Source organism: Sturnira hondurensis, unplaced genomic scaffold (genome assembly GCF_014824575.4).
Source record: "Sturnira hondurensis isolate 20B ecotype Veracruz unplaced genomic scaffold, ASM1482457v3 Scaffold0013190, whole genome shotgun sequence".
Classification (NCBI taxonomy): domain Eukaryota; kingdom Metazoa; phylum Chordata; class Mammalia; order Chiroptera; family Phyllostomidae; genus Sturnira; species Sturnira hondurensis.
In genome coordinates, this window is record NW_028085821.1 from 2,120,695 (window position 1) to 2,140,088 (window position 19,394).

A 19,394-nucleotide genomic window follows, 5' to 3' on the forward strand; every position below is an offset into this window, starting at 1 on the left:
AGCTGTGTCCCCGATTCTGCCTTTTTTCATTCATCTTTTATCACCACTAACTCTCCCCGCTCTTCCATTCCACCTCCAACTTTTCCCAACGGAAACAGCTGTATGGAGTGAGTAAAGGTTTAAAAACATGGCTGAAGAGAGCACAGCACTAGCTGGGGATGAAGGATGCTCTGGGCGTCTTGGAGAACCCAACTGAGAATGATCAGACTCAGGGGTTTCCCAGGCTAGTGTGATAGACAGCCAGTGGAGAAAGGAAATTTAGGATGTGGGCAAGAGAGGGGTTTAAGTGAAGGACCGTGACATTCAAGCTAAACAGGGAAGGAAACACAGACCAGGAGTTCTCGAGGACATTCAGGGACAGGTCCAGTGGGAGTTTCCAAGGTGGGATCTCGGGGGTAGACGAGGCTGTGGGCAGAAGCAGGGTGACTGCAGAGGCGGCATGGTGCCGTGTGGCTCCTGGCCCAGGGCAGCCGTGCTGGTGGGAGCTTCCGTGGAGGGGAAAGGCAACCCGGAGAGAGGGTCGTTTGTTTAATGAGAGCTCACGTGGGAGGGGTGGAGGGGGGGAGGTATGTCCCGGGTCCCTAAGTCATGTGAAAATTTTAAATAGTTCTAAAGATTCAAAATGATCTTTTATGTACCAATGTACTTCCTAGAGCTTTATTTACTTTAATGGGGATTCAATACAATCCATAAAACACTTTCTTGATCATTATTAAAGTTAAATTTAGGGACAGTCACGATGCCAGGCCCTACCAAGCACTTTAAAAAATATTTCACTTATGAGCAGTACGATTGCTATCTATTTTACAGATAAGGAAACTGAAGTTCAGAGAGGGGGAATATTTTTTCTCAGGTCGCATACCATCAGAGCCCTCCAGGCCTGGTATCGGACTCCGAAGCCCTTACCACTACACACTACGCTGTCTGCCAAAGGCCTGTGTGCACGGGACGCACGGCAATGACATTGTAATAGGCTAGCCCTAAGCAGAAGACAAAAAGAAGAGTAAAATACATCAAAATGTTAACAGAGCTTGTGTTTTCACAGTGAGACGTTGAATGATTTCTTTATACTTTACTGTATGTATATTATGCACTTTCAAAAAGTCTTCAATGATTATCTTACTTTTACAGTAAAAGTATTGAAACAAAAATACAAACAGCCTTTCAAGTGACAGTATTATTACTCCAAACCTTTAGTGGGGAGGGGGGTTTAAGTTCCAAGCTCATGAATACAGCCCCTATTTTATTTAAAGAGTTCACAAAATACTTATGAAAAGGAGCAGAAACATATAATCATTCAGTCCCAAAGTGGACTTCTTAGTCACTAAATCCTGACTACATTTCACCATTCTGAGGGTCAGAGGACCAGCACACTAGGATCTGATAGCATGTGATCATTTGTAATGTTTACAGATTGAACTAGGGAACAAAAGAGATGGTTTTGAAAGGCGGGGCAGGGAACAGGTGGTGGTCAGTTCTCTGTGCTGTTCCCTCCACGTTTTCCGTGTAGGTAAATCCAAAGTCTTCGGTGCAGAGCTGCTCCCAAAATAGCCTCCCTGTAGGTTAAGTATTTTGTTTTGTCTAGAGAGGGAAATCCGTATTGCTGATGACCAAATCAAACAGTTTCTAACAAAAACCTAAAAAGAAAGAGGTATCTTAAAGAGGTATGCAAAACAGAAATAGAACTTGTCGGTTTAGGTGGTACTTTGGGAGGTGAAGCAAGTTAGGAGGTGGCTCGAGTCTAAATGAGGAAGGTGTACCAGCAAGAAACCCAGTCACATCCCCCACCACTTCCTGTTTTTGCCTAGAGTCATTGGTAGAAGCCTGTGGTTTTGGGGGTGCTCCATGTATAACTCTTAACATGAGCTCCCTCCTCTTCTTCCTTTCCATGAGGATTGACTGATTTCCCTTCTCTTCAAAGGCAGGCCTGACCTTTCAAAGTGATGCCCCCTCTCTCATACTGTAAATGGGTAACTGCTCAGTGACAGAAAAATCCCACACGGCGGTTAAACAAAGGAATGTGTTGTACTCGGGGGTATTTTGGACTTCGATCCCATCAGGAATGATGGGTTGGGGGCTTCGTTCACACTTTCCTGCTGTTTCTGCGGTATCGGTGCACGACCCTCTCATCCAAGGAGAGAGGGGAGAACACTCCCGGGGCTTGTCGTCGTCCCTCCCCGCTCCCCACCGCGGGCTGGTGCCCTCCCAGAGGCTAGTACTTAGCTTCTGCGAATCTTACTTTCTTTAAGTACGAAACAAGGACGATAAATACAATTGTTATGAAGATCCCATGATACAATGTATACTTTATAACTATCTTCTTTTTTTTTTAATCTTTAAAACAGTAAAAGCCATCTCCACTAGCAAGCCATATAAAAAGAGGCTGAAGTGACTCTGATCTGTAGGCTGCAGTTTGCTGATACAGATGTAGCTCGGTGATAACTCTGTAAGGTGAAGCCGGTGGCCACAGAACAAAGCCAGACTGACTGGCCCACGCACGGGCAGTTTTTCCAGTCTACTACCAGTCCGGAACGAAAGTTCAAGTTAACCTTGAAAATCCAAACTCTGAACTCTACCGACCTATTGTGCTGATGCCCAGGACAGTGACCGGAGGAAAAGGTGTTTTTCTGTGCATCATGGAGGTGAATAACACTATTAAAACCTTAGTATAGTTAGTTGCTTCTTGCAGGCTAAGAAATGCTCCAAAACGGACTGGATGCAACTTAACACCGACAGGCCTGAGCTCCGTGTACCTCTCTCGCACGTGCGCGCACAGACACCTCTCTGGGGCGGAGGGAACTGACTTCTTGGAAACCCTTATCAAGACAAATCTCAGATGACTCACCAACTAAGCATAACCGCTCAACTTTTTGTTTTTAAATTTTTTATTTTATATATACATTTTATTGATTATACCATTACAGTTGTTCTATTCCCCCCCTTCATTCCCCTCCACCCTGCACACTCCCTCCCCCACCATCCCCCCCTTAGTTTATAACCACGTGTCTCAAGTTCTTTAGATTCTATATTTCCCCTACTATTCTTGCACTCCCTCCTGTCTATTTTCTACCTACTGTCTATGCTACTTATTTTCTGTACCTTCTCCCCCCTTCTCCCCCTCCCACCCCCCGTTTCTAACCCTCCATGTGGTCTTCATTTCTATGGTTCCGCTCCTGATCTAGCTGTCCTCTTGGTTTGCTTTTGTTTTAGGTGTGGTTGTTAATAACTGTGAGTTTGCTGTCCTTTCACTGTTCATATTTTTATCTTCTTTTTCTTAGATGAGTCCCTTTAACATTTCATATAATAAGGGCTTAGTGATGATGAACTCCTTGAATTTGATCTTATCTGAGAAGCACTTTAGCTGCCCTTCCATTCTAAATGAAAGCTTTGCTGGATAGAGCAATGTTGGATGTAGGTCTTTGAATTTCATGGCTTGGAATACTCTTTTCCAGCCCCTTCTTGCCTGTAAGGTTTCTTTTGAGAAATCCGCTGACAGTCTGATGGGTACTCCTTTGTAGGTGACTATCCCCTTCTCTCTTGCTGCTTCTAGGATTCTCTCCTTCATTTTAATCTTGGCTAATGTAATGATGATGTGCCTTGTAAAAACTATGAGTGGGACTCATCTGCTACGAATGCCAACCCTTTCTGTTTACAAAGCAGGCACTCATTTTTGGCACAACGCTCACCACTTCCCCATTTTCCTATTTTGAAGAGCTTCTTAATCCAATGCATTTCAATAGACTCCAGTGGCACCGCACTGTCCTTTTCTCATGTATTTCAAATGCTGGCAAGCCTGAATGTGCCATTTCTCCCCTTCCAGTATCATTATTCCCAAACAAGAGACTCTGATGCCCACGATTTTTGCTGCCAGCTGAAGGACAATTTTCTCTTCAGATCATTTCTAAGGAGCAGTGACTATAACTCAAAGAATTTTAAAAACAAGTAACTGACTGACAAGACAGAAGACAAATATAACCATACGCATGGACCCCCTAGGGTCATCCGGAAGAGCAGGGTTTCCTTACTGACTTCCTCTTTTGCCCTGTTTTTATATCACAAGATCCAATTTGGTTTTTCCCTGGGAGGCAAGGAACTTCTAGCTTAGGAGTGCACAGAAAAGGCAATGTAACATTTAAAGGAATAACTTGAGAAATATCACACAAACCATCTTTGTCAGCGCTGAGAGCAACATCACCATCTTGGTGGGTGTGACCTAACCCTTTGTAATACATGTAAAGTAGTAAGTCCATGACAGCTCAGGAACACGTACTTACAAAGGCACACTGCAATTTCACTCCAATTTAGTAGAATTTGCTGAAAAAGATGTAGAGACTTCAGAGAGCTGTGTAGATACAGTTATTCAAGAACACAAACCCAACAATGAGAAATTTATTTCCGCAACACAACAGTAATGATCAAATATCTGGAAGATATGAACAGGACTCAGGTGAACGTGTTGATGAGTCTGTTCCAATTCTGTTTCTGTCTCTTCCCTAACGCAGGCTCAACTGCAAAACACTGACTTGAGAGCAAGAAGGCACCTGACAGTCTGACCTTAGTTTACAGAGACCCTTATTTTTCACAGGAGACCTTTATTATTAGCATGGCTATTTACTGGTTTGTTTTACAAACACTATAATTATGGACAACACAAGGTTGCATCTTTTTGGTGGAAAGATAATGAAAATGTAAATATTCAGAGAGAGAATTCACCTACAATTGAAGCAAACAATGGACAAAGCCAAGGTAATTGCTGTAAACTGACAATGACGACTATTACCCTTTGTGCAAATACCCATTTAACAGGAAATGCCCTTTTAGCCGTGCAATACTGACCTTGAACAGTCTTAACAGACTCTGAACTGTTTTGAATTTCAAACAAAGGAAAGTAACTGCAGTAACCTTGTGATTATTATTACAGCTCCATAGCCTACTTAAAATCTGAGGGTGAGCTAAGCCTTTCGGTTAATTTTATCTTCCTCTAATAAGTTTGCAGCGACTACAAGACCATTGTTTTGCCCCAAAGCCTTGTTTTTGGTCTTGCAAAATCTAATTCTTATTTATTCATTCACTCATTCACTTATTTGAGTGAAACATTCTTGAGAATCAACCACAGGCAAGCACTGTTTTAGATCTTGCTGGGGGATAGGCATGAATTGAACAAGGAAGAATTAGACATCAATCCTGCCTTTGAGGGGCTCAAAATTTGACAGGAAAGGGAAAACTTACGCCTAAATAATGCTTCCCATCTTGAAGAAGGGGAGACATTTTGGGAGATAGTTTCTGACCTGGGTGTTACAGGACCAGCAGGCTGTGCCTCAGGGACGCACGTATGGGGTCCCCAGGGTATGGGGGAGGAGTGGGGGGGGCGAGGCGAGAGGCGTGGTGCAGGTGGCCTCTACAAAAAAGAGGGGGGTCAAGTGCAGAGGCTGGTGCAGAGGCAATCTGAAGGCAGACAAGGCTTCCGGTTGAAAATACAGTTTGGAACAGGTGGCACAGCACCAATTTCTCACTCTAGCTCTCATGGTCCAAATATCTACACTGAAAATACTTTTTTCCTCAAGTGTGCTTTAAGTAATACAAAAAGAAAAAGTCTCATTGCACTGGTTTTAAGTTCTCTAAAAAGCAGGTGTTTTTAGTAGTTTCTTTCCGTAAAAGCACATGGTAAAAGAAAAGGTAATTTAAAGACTATAAACTTTCCACTCCCACTCTGTTCCCCAGAGCCTGAGTCACTCTCCAGAAGTAACCACCGTCCACAGTTTTCCCGCGAACCCTCCCCAACAGTATGTGCAAGTGCGCACGCACACAACCTCACTCCGTGCTCACCACACCCACTATTCACTTTGTTTTTACAGACTAACAGTCCTGGGGAATTTTTCCATACTAGTACATATCAGTCTATTTTATTCTTTTACATATTCTACTTTATGAAACCACTATGGTTATTGAACCAATTCCCATATATTACCAAATAATAGCAGGACTTGGTATTATTTGACTTGGGTATAACTTGGTTTTTAATTCTTAAACACAAAAAGTTTAGTTAGACCCTTAGAAGGAATTCAATCCAAGGGCTACAGAAGGCAGTGGGAAACCCTGCAGAGCACATGAGACGACGTCAGGCACAGCTACGACAGATGTTCAGGAGGTTCACTGGTTCTGCAGTGAACTTCAGGCACGGATGTTACTGCCACGAGCAGGAACACGGGCACCCATCTCCAATTTGGTACACTCGATGTTGCAGGACTTCTTTCATGACAACAAAGGCCAGAGCTCTCGGTGGAGCAGTAGCAAAACATAATTCGGGAATACTGATTGATTTTAGAAGGTGATTTAAAAGCAAAGTATCAACTTGCAAGTTTCCATTGTTAAGAATTTAATTTCTCTCATGATGTACATTAGTGACACAAGTGTGGTTTCCAAACAAGCCATCACTAAAAGGAAGTAGTGTTTCAGATCACACAGTGTCCAGAGTCAAGAAAGCCTGCATGGAACCCTGGCACCCCTACTTTCTAAGTCGTTGTCAAGCCTCAGTTACTTCATCTGTGAAATGGCACTGATATTCACAGTGCTGTTGGTGGGGATTAAATGAGATAATATGACATACACAGGGAGGGGTAAAAGTAGGTTTACAGTTGTTCATATGGAAAAGAATACAATAACTATAGCAATAATATAAGAATAAACTCTCTGTGTTTCGTGTAGTCACAACTGTAAACCTGCTTTTGCCCCATCCTGTATAGTTACTGTTCTATAAATGTTAACCATTATAGTGACTGCCTCATTAATACTTTAGTAAATATTTACTACACAGTGTTACTATATACTGGTGTGCTTGCACTCACTCACACACACACACACACATTAACTTCTCATACATAGCAGCCCTATGGGGTATTAATTAATTTATTAATTAACAAATGTCTTCTTACATGCCACTTTTCCAAATGTGCTTTTAGGTACATTATCTTCTTTATTCTCACAAACATGACCGAAGTGAGATAGAAAACGGGAAATAAGACCCACAAAAGTCTGGGATTATAATCAATCAAAATAAAATTTAAACTACTGTTTTATACAGATGTTATTTTACAATTACCATTTCAAACAGATTGTTCACAAGCTCAGCGTTTACAATAAACTATACCTTTTTGAGCTCTCAAAAGTGTAGTGAATTACACTTTCCTTTTTCATAATTTTAAACTTAAGGGCTATATTATTAAAATAATAATAATACATGCTAAAAAGTCATGAAAAATAGAAGCATTTGTTGCTTTATCAAATTCTTTATGGTGCAATAAATCTGATTTTCCTAGCACTGTGGGGAGATGATAGGTTCTAAAAAGATTCATTTTCTGTAAAATGTATGCCTCTTGTGGAAATCTTTAGAAAATGTAACTTTTCTGTTTTGGGCTGGGGTGAGGGAGACAGTAATACAAAACATAACCAAACCCATCATTCTCCCATGCCAATATTTACTTTTCATGCCAATCCCTACTTTTGCTTTGATGGAATGACACAAAAACTGTGTAAAAAGATGAACAGTAGAAAACGAGGTCACAGTGGAAGGAGGTTTCTTCAGAACCCACTGCCTTTTCCTTGGCTGCCACCCTTAGGAAAACTCAATTCAACAGGTGCACTTTGCCATGAAGGACTTGGGCCTCAGCACATTCCCGAACTGCTGCTTCAGGACACAGGCTCCTTGTGTTTCCAGCAGTGAACATGGACCTTCGGAACGGCCGTAAACTGAGATTCCCCGACCATGCCTCCTGATCCTCACCCAGAATTATAAGGTCTCAGGATTCGGGAAAACACAAAACCTCACAGCATTCTTACAATAGGGTAGAACTCCCTGAATCTGCCCTAACTGAATCAGATGTGTGTTAAAGAGGGATGACAGCCATTATGGTTAGGTCAAAAAAAATGAGGCCCAAACTCGCCCGAGAAAAAGAAATCATGCCAGCAAGTTTCCAGATGAGCCCCGGGAAGAGCCCGTGCCCAGCCTCAGGGAGACACAGAGGAGCCTTCCCAGCTGCTTTTCTAAAGAAGCCTGGGCAGCTTGGAGTCTTCCTCCGTGTTGGCCAATAGGCGCCTGGAACAGGGCCCTGTACCAGATGAAGTGTCTTGATGCTGCCAACTGCTTCTTGGCTTTGAGCAGCTGTGGGAGCAGCTGGTTTTACAACACACAGAGTGAGTCCTTGTTTTGAGCGAGGAGAGTTCTATGTTTTACGAAAAACTGAGAAGTTTGGGTCCTTATGTACAACTACCTTCAGGAGCTTTAACCCAAAGATTTGGTGCGTTGTGCATGCTATTCACGCATCTTGCAAATAACCAAACAATCTATAACAGTTTTATCTACGGGAAATCCTCCTGCAACTATAAATGTCATGTTTATCCAATTCTTTGCTTTCAATCAGAAACTTTGGAGTCATGAGATAAGAAATTATCCCTGGGCCAGTGTAATTAAAAATCACCTGAATTCCAGGAATCATAGATTAAATATGAAAATTTACTCCTGCTCTCTCCTGATATCCCAATAGAGAGATTTTTTTAATGGTACAAAACCGCCAGGATAGTAAGAACATGAGACAACAATAACAAAATTTCAAAAGCTGGAAAGGAGCAAAGCTGAGTCTTAAGTTGGCTGTGGAGAAAGCCAAGACTAATCCAATTTATACCACGGAGTTCCCAAAAGGCCCTGGTGGCATTACTGGAAGTAGGTAACAATGGAAGGGCTAAAATAAAGAGGATCTGTTGAGCTTCTTTTAAGAAACAACTAGATCCCCCAGACCAGGCACCTGCTCCATAAAGCTGAGTGACTGCACCTCTCCCATGCTGGCAAAAGATTCGTTATCTCATGATGCATTCTCTGGGAAGTATACAATACAGGTCTCTGGGTGAGGGACTCAGCACAACTTGGGGAGTAGTTTTAGTGAAAACCAGGATTGGATGGACACTGCAATGCTGAGAGGGCCACCCCGACCCTTTTCTCCCACCTATTTCTCAGAAAGAGGGCAGCAATGCTCAGACCCTGCAGGCAGGTGACTGGAAGATCTCTGGGTGGCGTGAGCAGCCAGAGAGAAATGGACATTGGTGGTTCCCCAAGGAAAGAGCTATTATCAGCACCTCAGGTGAAACTCCTGCCAACAAGCCCCACCAGTGTGCACCAGGCTCAAATGAACTCTGTCCGCCCTCCCCATTCTCGAACAGAGTGGACAGAGAAGGACCACCTGACATCTGAGGAAAGATTCCAAAATGAAAGAGTCCAAAACAAACAAAAATATCCGTTTGCACCGCCGGAATACAAGCAGCAGAATTCAAATTGTTGAAAACTCTGTATGACAAATGGCCCAGTTTCCTCAACAAATAAACTGCATGGAGAAAAAGGAGGGGAGAGAAATGGGGGAGCCTATAGATTAAAAGAGACTTAAGACACATATCAACCAATTGTACTATGTGGACCCATTTGAGTACTGATTCGAACAATCCAATTGTTTTTTTTAAATGAGATAATCAGAGCAATTTAAATATTGGTTGGATATTTCATGATATTAAGAAACTTGTTAATTTTTTAGGTATGACATTCAGTAGTTTTAACAGACCTTATATTTTAGAGAAATACACTGAAATATTTTTGGAGGGAATTATGTAATAGTTGGGATTTGCTTCAAGACAGCCTGGGTGAGGAGAGTGACTGAACAAGTATGTCCCATGAAGGAAATATGGGAATCTTTTATAAGATTATCTTTACTGTATGTGTGAAATTTTCTGTAACAAAGAAAACTATTATTAGAAGGCAATGAAATCATAAAACAGAAACAAAAAATGTTAAAAATTTAAAGAATTTTTAAAAACTCTGTAAATAAACAAGGACAGAAATAAAACATTCAGTAAATATTTAAGGAAAGAATTGAGGACATATCCCAGAAGATACAGTGAAAACTGACAGAAATGAAAATAAAGAAAAGAATAAAAAATTAGAGAACTCATCCAAAATCTCAGTAACAGTTTCAGAAAGAGTGAAAAGAAAAAGGAGTTAATCGACTCAATAATGTAAGAAAATGTCCCAAACTGAAGAGCATGAATTTCTAAAAGAATGCACGAACTGTCTGACTTAATGAAACAAATTCCCATCAAGACACATAGTGAAATGCAGAACACTGGGAGCAAAGAGGTCTGACAAGTTTCCAGAAAAACAAAAAAAAACAATAAAACAAAATAAAAACACAAAAACAAAAACCCTGGCTATATTGGAAAGATCAGGAATCAGAAGCATACAGGAAGGACTTCACAACAGAAAAACTGAGAAAGCAACGAAACAATACTTTCCAAATTCTGAAGGAAACCGAGTGCCAGTCTAGAGTTTCTATACACAATCAAACTACCAATCAAAGGTGAAAGGTGGAATAAAAACATTTTCCAGGCATGAAGCCCTCAAATGTTTTATTTCCATTTATCCTTTCTCAACAACAAAAGCAAGGAAATAAATGCCGAAAGAGGATGAATGGAACACAGGGAGCGAGGGGTCTAGCAGAGAAGAGAGGTGAAGGGAATGCCCAGAACAGTGACAAATAGAGATTCCAAAATAATAGTCCCTCTCTCTGTCTCGGTTCTCTTGTCTGTGAATCAGGGAACGGACAACAGTACCTACCTCATAGACCTGAAAGGATTCAGCATAAAATGGAGTGATACCTGGCACAAAGTAAGAGCTACAAGAGTTGACTCTACCCTATGTTAACATATAACTACTTGACATATTACAATAACTAAAAAAAAAGAGAGAAATCAATGTAAAACACATTTCCGAACTGAACATATTTCTAGCTTTGGAATGACTAAAAATAGTCATAGAACCATAGGGTTCTGGAGGTTGGCAGGGTTCTGAATCTTTCTAGTGTAATTTCCTTGTTTTAAAGAGCAGGAAATTGAAGTTCAATTCAGGGCTAACTGGCTCAAGGCTGCAGAGGCATTTAGAAGAGGAGCTGGGAGCAGCAGTCAGGTGTTTCACGCCGGTGCCCTGAAAATCAGAGGTGCAGCTATCCCCATGGGTCAGAGTTTCAAACACACACAGAAATCACAATAGAAATATTTCGTCCAACTCAGCGATTTTCCCCTAAAACCTGGCACTTGGCTCAATACCTACATAAAGGAAAGGCCACATAGAAAGATCTACTCTGCAAGAAAGAGAGGACGCTACTGTTGGGCTTACTACTGAGTTAGGTTGACCACAATGAAGAAAATGCACTAATTCACTACACAGAGTTGTTTTAATTCTAGGAAGGACACCCCTAGGGGGTTTACACACCAAAGTGAGACAATGAATCCCTAGTGCTCTGGACCAGTAAGAGGCAGCATGGATGGGCATTTCTGATCCCTGAGTAATGGGACGGGAAGCAATGCACTTCCATCACAATTTTCTAAGTCTTTCTAAAGGAATACACACCATTTATAGAATTAGTAGCTTTTTTGGTCACTGCAGTCAATGAAACATGACATTCCCATCAAAATGATCTGACAATGAGGACTACTGAGCAAGGCCAATTAGGAGCCTGAGTAGTCTGGGGAGAAAAGGCGACTCCTGGGAGAAGAGAATTTCTCCCAGGACTTATCAGGCAAAGCACCGCTCGTTGAAGATACTCCTTTGAGGCTTGAGAGGGTGAGAATCAGGCTGGATGAGAATTTTCCTGGTAGAAATCCTAGGATCTGTCTTCAGCTTGTTCCAACTGAAAAAAGCCCTCTGTACATTGGCACGAAGTTCCACTCAACAGTTTGAGATGAACTTATTTTAAAAGAAAACTGCCCATTTTCTTTTCACTGAATCTCAGAGGAACAGTACATGCTAGTTTCTCATCTTTAAAACACTGGCAACTTCTATGCTTCTTGAATATTTATTACAAACAAATTTGTAATAGCTTCTGGGTACAGCACATGTCTCACTGCAAGCCAAATACCAGAGTGGCGACTGGTTGGATTAAACAGCTATTAATATTTTGACCATTTAGCTGAGGTTTAAAGTGACAGGTAAAGAGTTCGAACATACAGAAAATGCTATTGTTAAATCTTTTAATCCTTCTTTATAAACACCAGTTCGACATTTTTTTATTAAGGTTTTCTCCTTTCGCTCTCTTATAAACATTACGTGCATGTTGGAAAATCAGTTAAGCAAACAATATAAAAAAATGTACTGGTAACTTAGCCAAGTTAGTAAAAAGATAAAAAGAAATAGCAACTATTTAGAGATATTTCTAATTTCTTCTGTGTCTGAACAGAAATATACACACAGAAAACACAGTTTAAAATGGAAAAATATTGCCATGTCAACACTCACAGAAAAAGCAGGATTCCGGTGTTTGCCAGGGCAAAGGCGAGCCCCAAAATCCCACTGCCCATAATGGCGTTGCTTAGGTTGAAAACAGACATGCCTAAGGAGGTCGTTCCTGGAATCTGAACAGAGACAGACATTGCACTAAGGAAACAGCTCCCAAGTCTGTTCATCACACCAAAGCCTTTAAAGCACTTCTAGGAACCAACACAAAGTAAACTCAAGAAACCCTTCCCTCGTGGTCTGGCTACTTTTTTAGGGGGTTTCCAGAGACCATGCATAGGACCTGAGGAATATCCTGGTGAATGCAGATAGCTGCCTTTGGTACTATGCTGCACAAATTAAACACACCCGTCCCAATTTATGTGGTTAAAAAAATAAGCATACTTATTATTATGACACTTACATATTCATCGCATTTCTTTTTTTCCAAATGGCTGTTTGTGAGACTTCTTCTACTTTCACGATCAGAAATAAATTTGCTGTAAAGACATGTATAAATACACTTAACTTCATGGTAATGACGTGAAGCCTAACAACACATCTAAGGGATTTATTACTTACCCAACCATATTACAACGGAAAAGTTACCAATTTAACTTCAAAACATTTTAATGCTAACAAATTAAAACACTATATGCAATGTGTGTTAACTTTTATGTAGATTTTTCTCTAACTAAAAATTAGGTAATGCCACAAATACTATAAAGCTGTCAGGTAAAAGAATACTGGAGGCAGGATTCCTTCTGAGCTCATATTCCTGGAGTACAAAGCTATGAAAGAGGAATTCTGTCTCCCCGGCAAAAAACGAAACAACTCGTTCCCCATCAAATATTCCTTCAGCGCCGGTCAGATGCGCGTCACTAGACCAGGTGAGGAGGGAGATGTGAGGGTGTGTAAAAGAAGATGCAGATGCCAAGCTGTAGGAGTTCAGAAGGGGACGCTGTGGTGGGAGAAGGCTGGACACTGGTCCATGGTCAGGGGCAGAGCCAGGGCTTTAAGAGCAGCATGGGATTTCCAGTGTGAGTTTGAATCCTTACTAGCTTGGAGGGCCTGGGTATGCTACTTCAGCTTCCTCTGTGGAAGCAGAGTAACACTATTATATTATTTCATGGTGGTATTGGGAGAATTAACTTTTCAGTGCAGCCCCAGGCACAGAATAAGAGCAACAGACACCCATCATCCCTCCAGGGGAGTGGGGCGAGAGTTGGGATATGTACGATTCAGCAGGCGAGGTGGGGTAAACTATCTGCAGATACCTAGAAGGAATTCAGAGTGTGCTAAGAATCACGTTCAGAATTAATATCAGAAAATTATGGCCTAAATTCCTAATTTTTAAAATATTCACCATTAAAAAATAAATCCATTTGTTGACAAATTTTGCATGTATTAGTAAAACATATTAGGTTAGCTTTTTAGCTCTTCTGGAAATTTCATTAACTGGTCTTAGTAAGAACTAATCACAGTAAGTTTTTCACTAATAAATGTAAATAAAGCCACTTGGACTATTCTAAAGACACATACATCTTTAAACTGTGCATTATATTGTCATGTGCTTTTTTGAATAATGCTATGTTTCACAATAAACCATTTTCAATGAAAAATACACATCATTAATTTTGGCTTTATTTATCCATCTTTTTCATCTTCAATCCAAGGGGTCTGGCTTCTCCCTGGCCTTACTTCTCCAAGTTTGCATATTTGGCCAAGATAAACCAAATACAGACAATGTACATACTACACACTTCCTCTGAGATCATCGCCTGGTAGAAGCAGCACCAGCCACGGTTTTATTCCCTTCAGCATCTGCCTTTGCCCAGGACCTGCTTAGTCACTGAGAAGGTCAAACAAAAGGTGAAGAAAACCTTGCTCTCCTGAAACAGGAGCGACCCGCCAGCTAACCCCAGAATAGGAATGTGGGGCTGTGCAAAATGGAGATGAGATTAGGAATCCAGAGAAGGAAGAATCATTATTGGGAGGGATTAGCCAGAGGAAACGCACGGCCAGAGGCCTAAGAAATGGTGTTACAGGAGAATGGCATGATGAAAGCAGTATCTCTGGAGACCAATCTGGCACTTGTACAGCGTTTGGCCCTTCTTTTGCCTTTAACGTATTAAATCTTTCCACAGAATTGAGGTTTACGTATCTGGCCAGAGAGGGGCATGGAAAAGCAGTCTTCCTTTTCACACAGGCAGCCCAAGAAAGCATGAGTGTTGGATTTACCAAAATGAAATTGATTTCCAAAGTAAAACTGCCATTGCAGAAAAGACTATATTTAAGCAGGCTCATTTTAATAATAAATTCATGTCTATCAAATCTTTATCCAGAAGGTCCCTGATTTGCCTTTCTTGTGGAGGGACTTCTTTTCCAAAGAGAATTTCCATTATTTTTTTAAAAAGGGAAAAGCCTGAACATTTTCAAACAAACTGAACCAACAAACTGCCTGTGGCAGATGGAAGTTCCTGGCCTGGCCACACTCTCCAGAATTGGTGGTAGAGGACTGCTGGGCAGAAACCAAAGAGATACTCAGTCGAGTCAAACCCTGCACAGTGAAAGAGGATGAAGAATAAGGCCCCTGTTATACAGGGGGCCAGCTCCCTCCTGCAGAAGTTCTGCAGGATGAAGATGATGAAACTGACCTACGGAGCTGCTGGAATGAGTAACCACTGAAACACATTGCCAGTCCAGTGCCTCTCAGATTCTGCCTCTTCCTGTGCGCTTTCTGCAACAAGACTTAATAGGTTTTCCCCAAAATCTTCACCGGCTCCCCCACTGAAAAAGTTTCAAATACAAAAATTCTTCACCCTGCACTGCCAGACACCATGAATTTGATTTTGCGTCAGTGTCCCAAGCTCAGCTCTCTGCTCCTCAAAATGATCTTCCCAAGAGTGGGCGAGGACTGAGACAAGATCACGGCATTCTGGGAGTGCAGGACAGCACTGGGAAGTCACTCTCCACCCACAGCAGACCCTCCCTCCCCTCTCAGCCAGGGCCTTCCTGCCCGTTCAACTTTGTTCTTCCCTGAGTCTTCTGGTACTCTGGTTTGAACTGAGTTTCCTGACTCTATGTGCTACTGAACTGTTGTAGCACTCAGAGGGGATGTATAGTGCTCTCAGTCCCTCGGCTCCTTCTTAAACACACCTGACCATGCATTAGCAACTCAGAGGAACCCTTCATAAAACAGATATACATCTTCTCTCTGGGAATTAGGGAGTGGGTTAAGCTGCAGGGAAATCAAGTCCAGTAAAAATGAAGAACTTAGAGGAATCCTCTTTACTCTCATTATATCTCAATTTTTTCTTCTCTTTAGTGTTTAAATCTCTGCATTATAGTTCTGTAAGCTTTTTTTTTTAAGCAAAATAAAACCAACCTTTTCAGTCATGGAAAAGCCCATTCAAAATAAATAGGTCAAGCAGCTTATCACAAGTTTCTGTTATCTTACCATTTCAAAAATGCAACTTTCTGTTAAAAAGCACTGACCTCTGGCAAAGAGGTTGAGTTAAAATTCTCTTTATTCAATTAAAAATGGGCTGTGGGAGAAGGTGCCTTTGACATGTGGTCTCAGGATGATAAAGGTATTATTTAAAAAGAGTTTTCACTGGGTCAGTCTGTACCCAGAAAGGAGGATTCAATCAACTGTTGGGTTGCTAGTTGTTCTGAGAACAAAACCAAACAAAATAGCAGAGTGGCTGTTATGGTGACCTTCAATAGACAAAGGCTTAAACAGGAGCAGGCATTATATTGAGGTAATATGACAAAAGGCCGAGCAATACACAGCAGTTATTTAAAGCCAGAAATAAATCAACATCAACAATAATTGAACAAGATGGATTGTACAATAGAAAGATAATCTTCCTACTTTAATCTCTTCCAAACAGATTCTTACTAGATTATAGGGTTTCATTTGAAGATTCATAACACGAAAGATAAATGGTTAGACTGAGACAACCTTTCCTAGTTTGTTCCCTGACATTCTAACAAATTCTAACATTCCACAAAAAAGGAAAAGGGAATAGGAGGAAAGAGACTGGAGAAGAAGGAAAATTAAAAAATAGTAGGCATTTAAAGAGAAGGCTGAGAGGTAAGTAAAGCCTTACTTGGTGAATAAACTCTACTGAAAATAGGAGAAATCCAAACTTTAATTATAACAGGAGCTATTAAAGCAAAGAAAGAATTTTCTGATATAAAAACTGAATATAGGAAGAAGTAACTGAATCTTGTTAAGGTGTAAAAAGGTTATTAGAAGAAGAGAAGGGATAACTTTTCAAGGATCCTCCCAAGTGACACAAATTTAGTACATAAACTCTGAAGGATATACAGGGACCAAAAAGGGGGGGGGGGGGCTGACGCAGGATGTAGTGACAAGAGTTGCCCCAAATTCTTTTCAGAAAAATGTTAATGAGCGACTCTCAAACTTTGTTAGATGCCCCCTGAGTCATGACAACAATAACTATGCATAGAGATGAGAACAGTAAATAAATATTAAGATATGTGAGTCTTTGCTTAGATACAGCTAGGAGAATGCACTAATATTCTGATAGCTTTATAATAACAACAGTCAGCGATCATCCGAAACCTATATAACGTTGTTATTCCTTGGGGTAGACAAGAAAGAAGTGCGAGCCAAAGAAAGAGGATGCACTTTCATTGATAAAGACTCATCTCCTACGAAAAGGCTTATTATTGCCAGGCACTGTGCCACGTACTTTACACCATCTTCTCATCTATTTTCACAGTTGCGTGGGTTGGTAATAGTATTAGCTCCATTTTATAGACATTAAGTAACTTGACCAGAGAAACATTACTAATAACTAAGCCACTGAGCCAGGATTTTAACCTAAGCTGGCTGATTGCAGAGCCTACAAACCCAAGTACATTTAATATTCCCCAGCCCTCCCATGAAGTAAGGTGTTATACTACCCCTGTCTCACAGGCATGGAGCTGAAGGTCAAAGCACAAGGTCACACAAGACCTACTGATAAAGCCAGGATTCAGTACAAGTGTAAATTCAAACCACTTAAATGCTCTCTTTCTCTCTCTTCTTTGTCTCTGTTTTTCTCTCTCATTTAACAAATATTTTTGTAATGCCCATTCTGTACCAGGCACTATTATCTATCATTTCAAGGTACAAGAAATATAAAAATGGTTAAGATAATTCCTTCTCTCCAGGAGCTCATATCTAGAGGAAGAGTCTAGAGCTTGCTACTTAAAGTGTGATTTATGGACCAGCAATTTGGGCGTTACCTGAAAGCTTGGTAGAAATTAGAACCTCAGGCTCCACGCCAGGCCTACTGCCTCAGTATCTGCGCTTTAACATGGGTTCCAAATGTTTCGTGTGCACATTAAAATGATAGCAGCACGGGCCTGGTGGACATTTGGAAAGGTTTCCTGTTCCAGGTATAGATTTCTATGACTATAACCCCCAAATTAGGACATAAAATAAAACTGAACTGGAATAAGTGCAGGTGTCCTAATGCCCAAATGGCTCTACACTATTTTTACCTAAACTTTAAAAAATGATTTTTACTGTATCCTGATGGGGAGTTTCCAGGCAAAGCTATTAGCTAGATGGCCAGGTAATTGGAGATCAACATTTGTTTTCAACATTTTCTTTAGCTTCCTACAAAAAGGAACTGTTACATGGAAGTTCACTGTCTGGGGGGATGGCTCTCTTAGATGCACATAATTGGGCCTACCTTCCTCCCATCAATGTGAAAAAGCTGCAAGAAGAATGAGCGGTACTTAGGTGTAGCTTTTGCAGCAATCATGGTGGGTTTTTTTCCTGATTTTTAGTTACCTTTTTGGCTTCAGGCAATAATATGTTGCTTTTAATTTTACTTGTTCTAGAGCCAAAAATAAAGTGAAGTTCATTAACTGTGTCAGTGAAGAAGGGGAGGTAAGATAAAAGAAGCAATAAATGCATCACTTTATTTCCAAGTATGGAACCAAATTTTGAAAAACAAATGGTCAACACCCAACAGCAAAGCCGCTGTACCAGCTCACTGCCTTGGTCACAGTCTGGAGGGAAGTGAGCTCACTGGGCAAGGTGCCCAAGGGCCCTGAGCCAGGGGTGAGGAGGGCTGCTCCTACCTACTGCAACTGGTAGCCACTTCAAAGACTTAATACTTTTAGTAAGTAAAATTTTTAAAGATCAAGTTCAGATTCTACAGAGTATTATAAATGACTTAGATTTTAAGGTTTGCATTGCTTTGGGAATGAAGCTCCATTACAACACCGAAGTGTCCTACTTGTGAAATGGTTGGAATCCTATGCACGGTTAAGTGGAGGTCAGCAGTGACTAGAACACTCCAGGAGTGTGGAGCGTAAATTAGTAGTGGAGGAGTTAATAGGACCAGTAAAGACTGTCTTTTCCACTAATTCCTGAGCACTATAATCAGAGGCAGCAGGATAGAGTCGAAAGACAAGGATTTCAGACGGACCTTTGTATGCCCTTGAGCAAGTTATTTTATTCCTCTGAGGCTCAGTTTCCTTATTCGCAAACCAAAAATTTTAAATTTTCCTCATTTGCAAAAGAATACTTTGCATGATGTTAGAAGGATAAATGGCAATATTTGTAAACACAGCTGGCAGTTAAGAAATTTTGTTATTATTAGTAATCACTCAGAAAAGGTAAAAGAAGTAAACTTGAGTCCAACAATAACAAATATTGCAACAGAGTAAATGCTACTTGAATTATAATGAGGAAGTATATGGTTGGAGACTTAAACGCTAAGCACATTTAAGGAAGAGAAAAAAAGAGGAAAGGCAGGGCTGAACTTTTTGAGTGCACGTAAGTGATGGCCGCTGAGTCTTATGCTGGACTTTCATCTATTTATGTATACGCTTTATCAGAATATAGAAAAGACTATGAGAAAGTTTTCCTATGAAGATGCCTGGTTAGGTGATAAAATGTTGTCATCTTCCTCTACACCAATTTTCTTTTGACAACCCATCTCCCCCAAAAAGTGTAGCATCACTGCTTGTCTAATAAGTAGTCCTGTATACTCCACTCTCTTCTCCTAAAGAGGAGGCTTTGTGCTTCAAATAAGCCTAATTCCCAAGCTGGAGACCT

General features: G+C 40.9%; 1 protein-coding gene across 4 annotated transcripts in view; it reads right to left on the bottom strand.

Annotated features, from left to right (window-relative positions):
• The window catches only part of SLC38A1 (solute carrier family 38 member 1), a 68,921-nt gene that overhangs the window by 25,196 nt on the left and 24,331 nt on the right, over positions 1–19,394 (bottom strand). For all 4 annotated transcript variants that reach the window (XM_037061094.1, XM_037061093.1, XM_037061095.1 and 1 more), the window contains 2 exons: positions 12,729–12,804; positions 12,329–12,444 (listed from right to left, as the gene is read on the bottom strand). In XM_037061094.1, the coding sequence (XP_036916989.1) occupies positions 12,329–12,444; positions 12,729–12,804 (192 nt within the window). The remainder of the gene's footprint in view (positions 1–12,328; positions 12,445–12,728; positions 12,805–19,394) is intronic.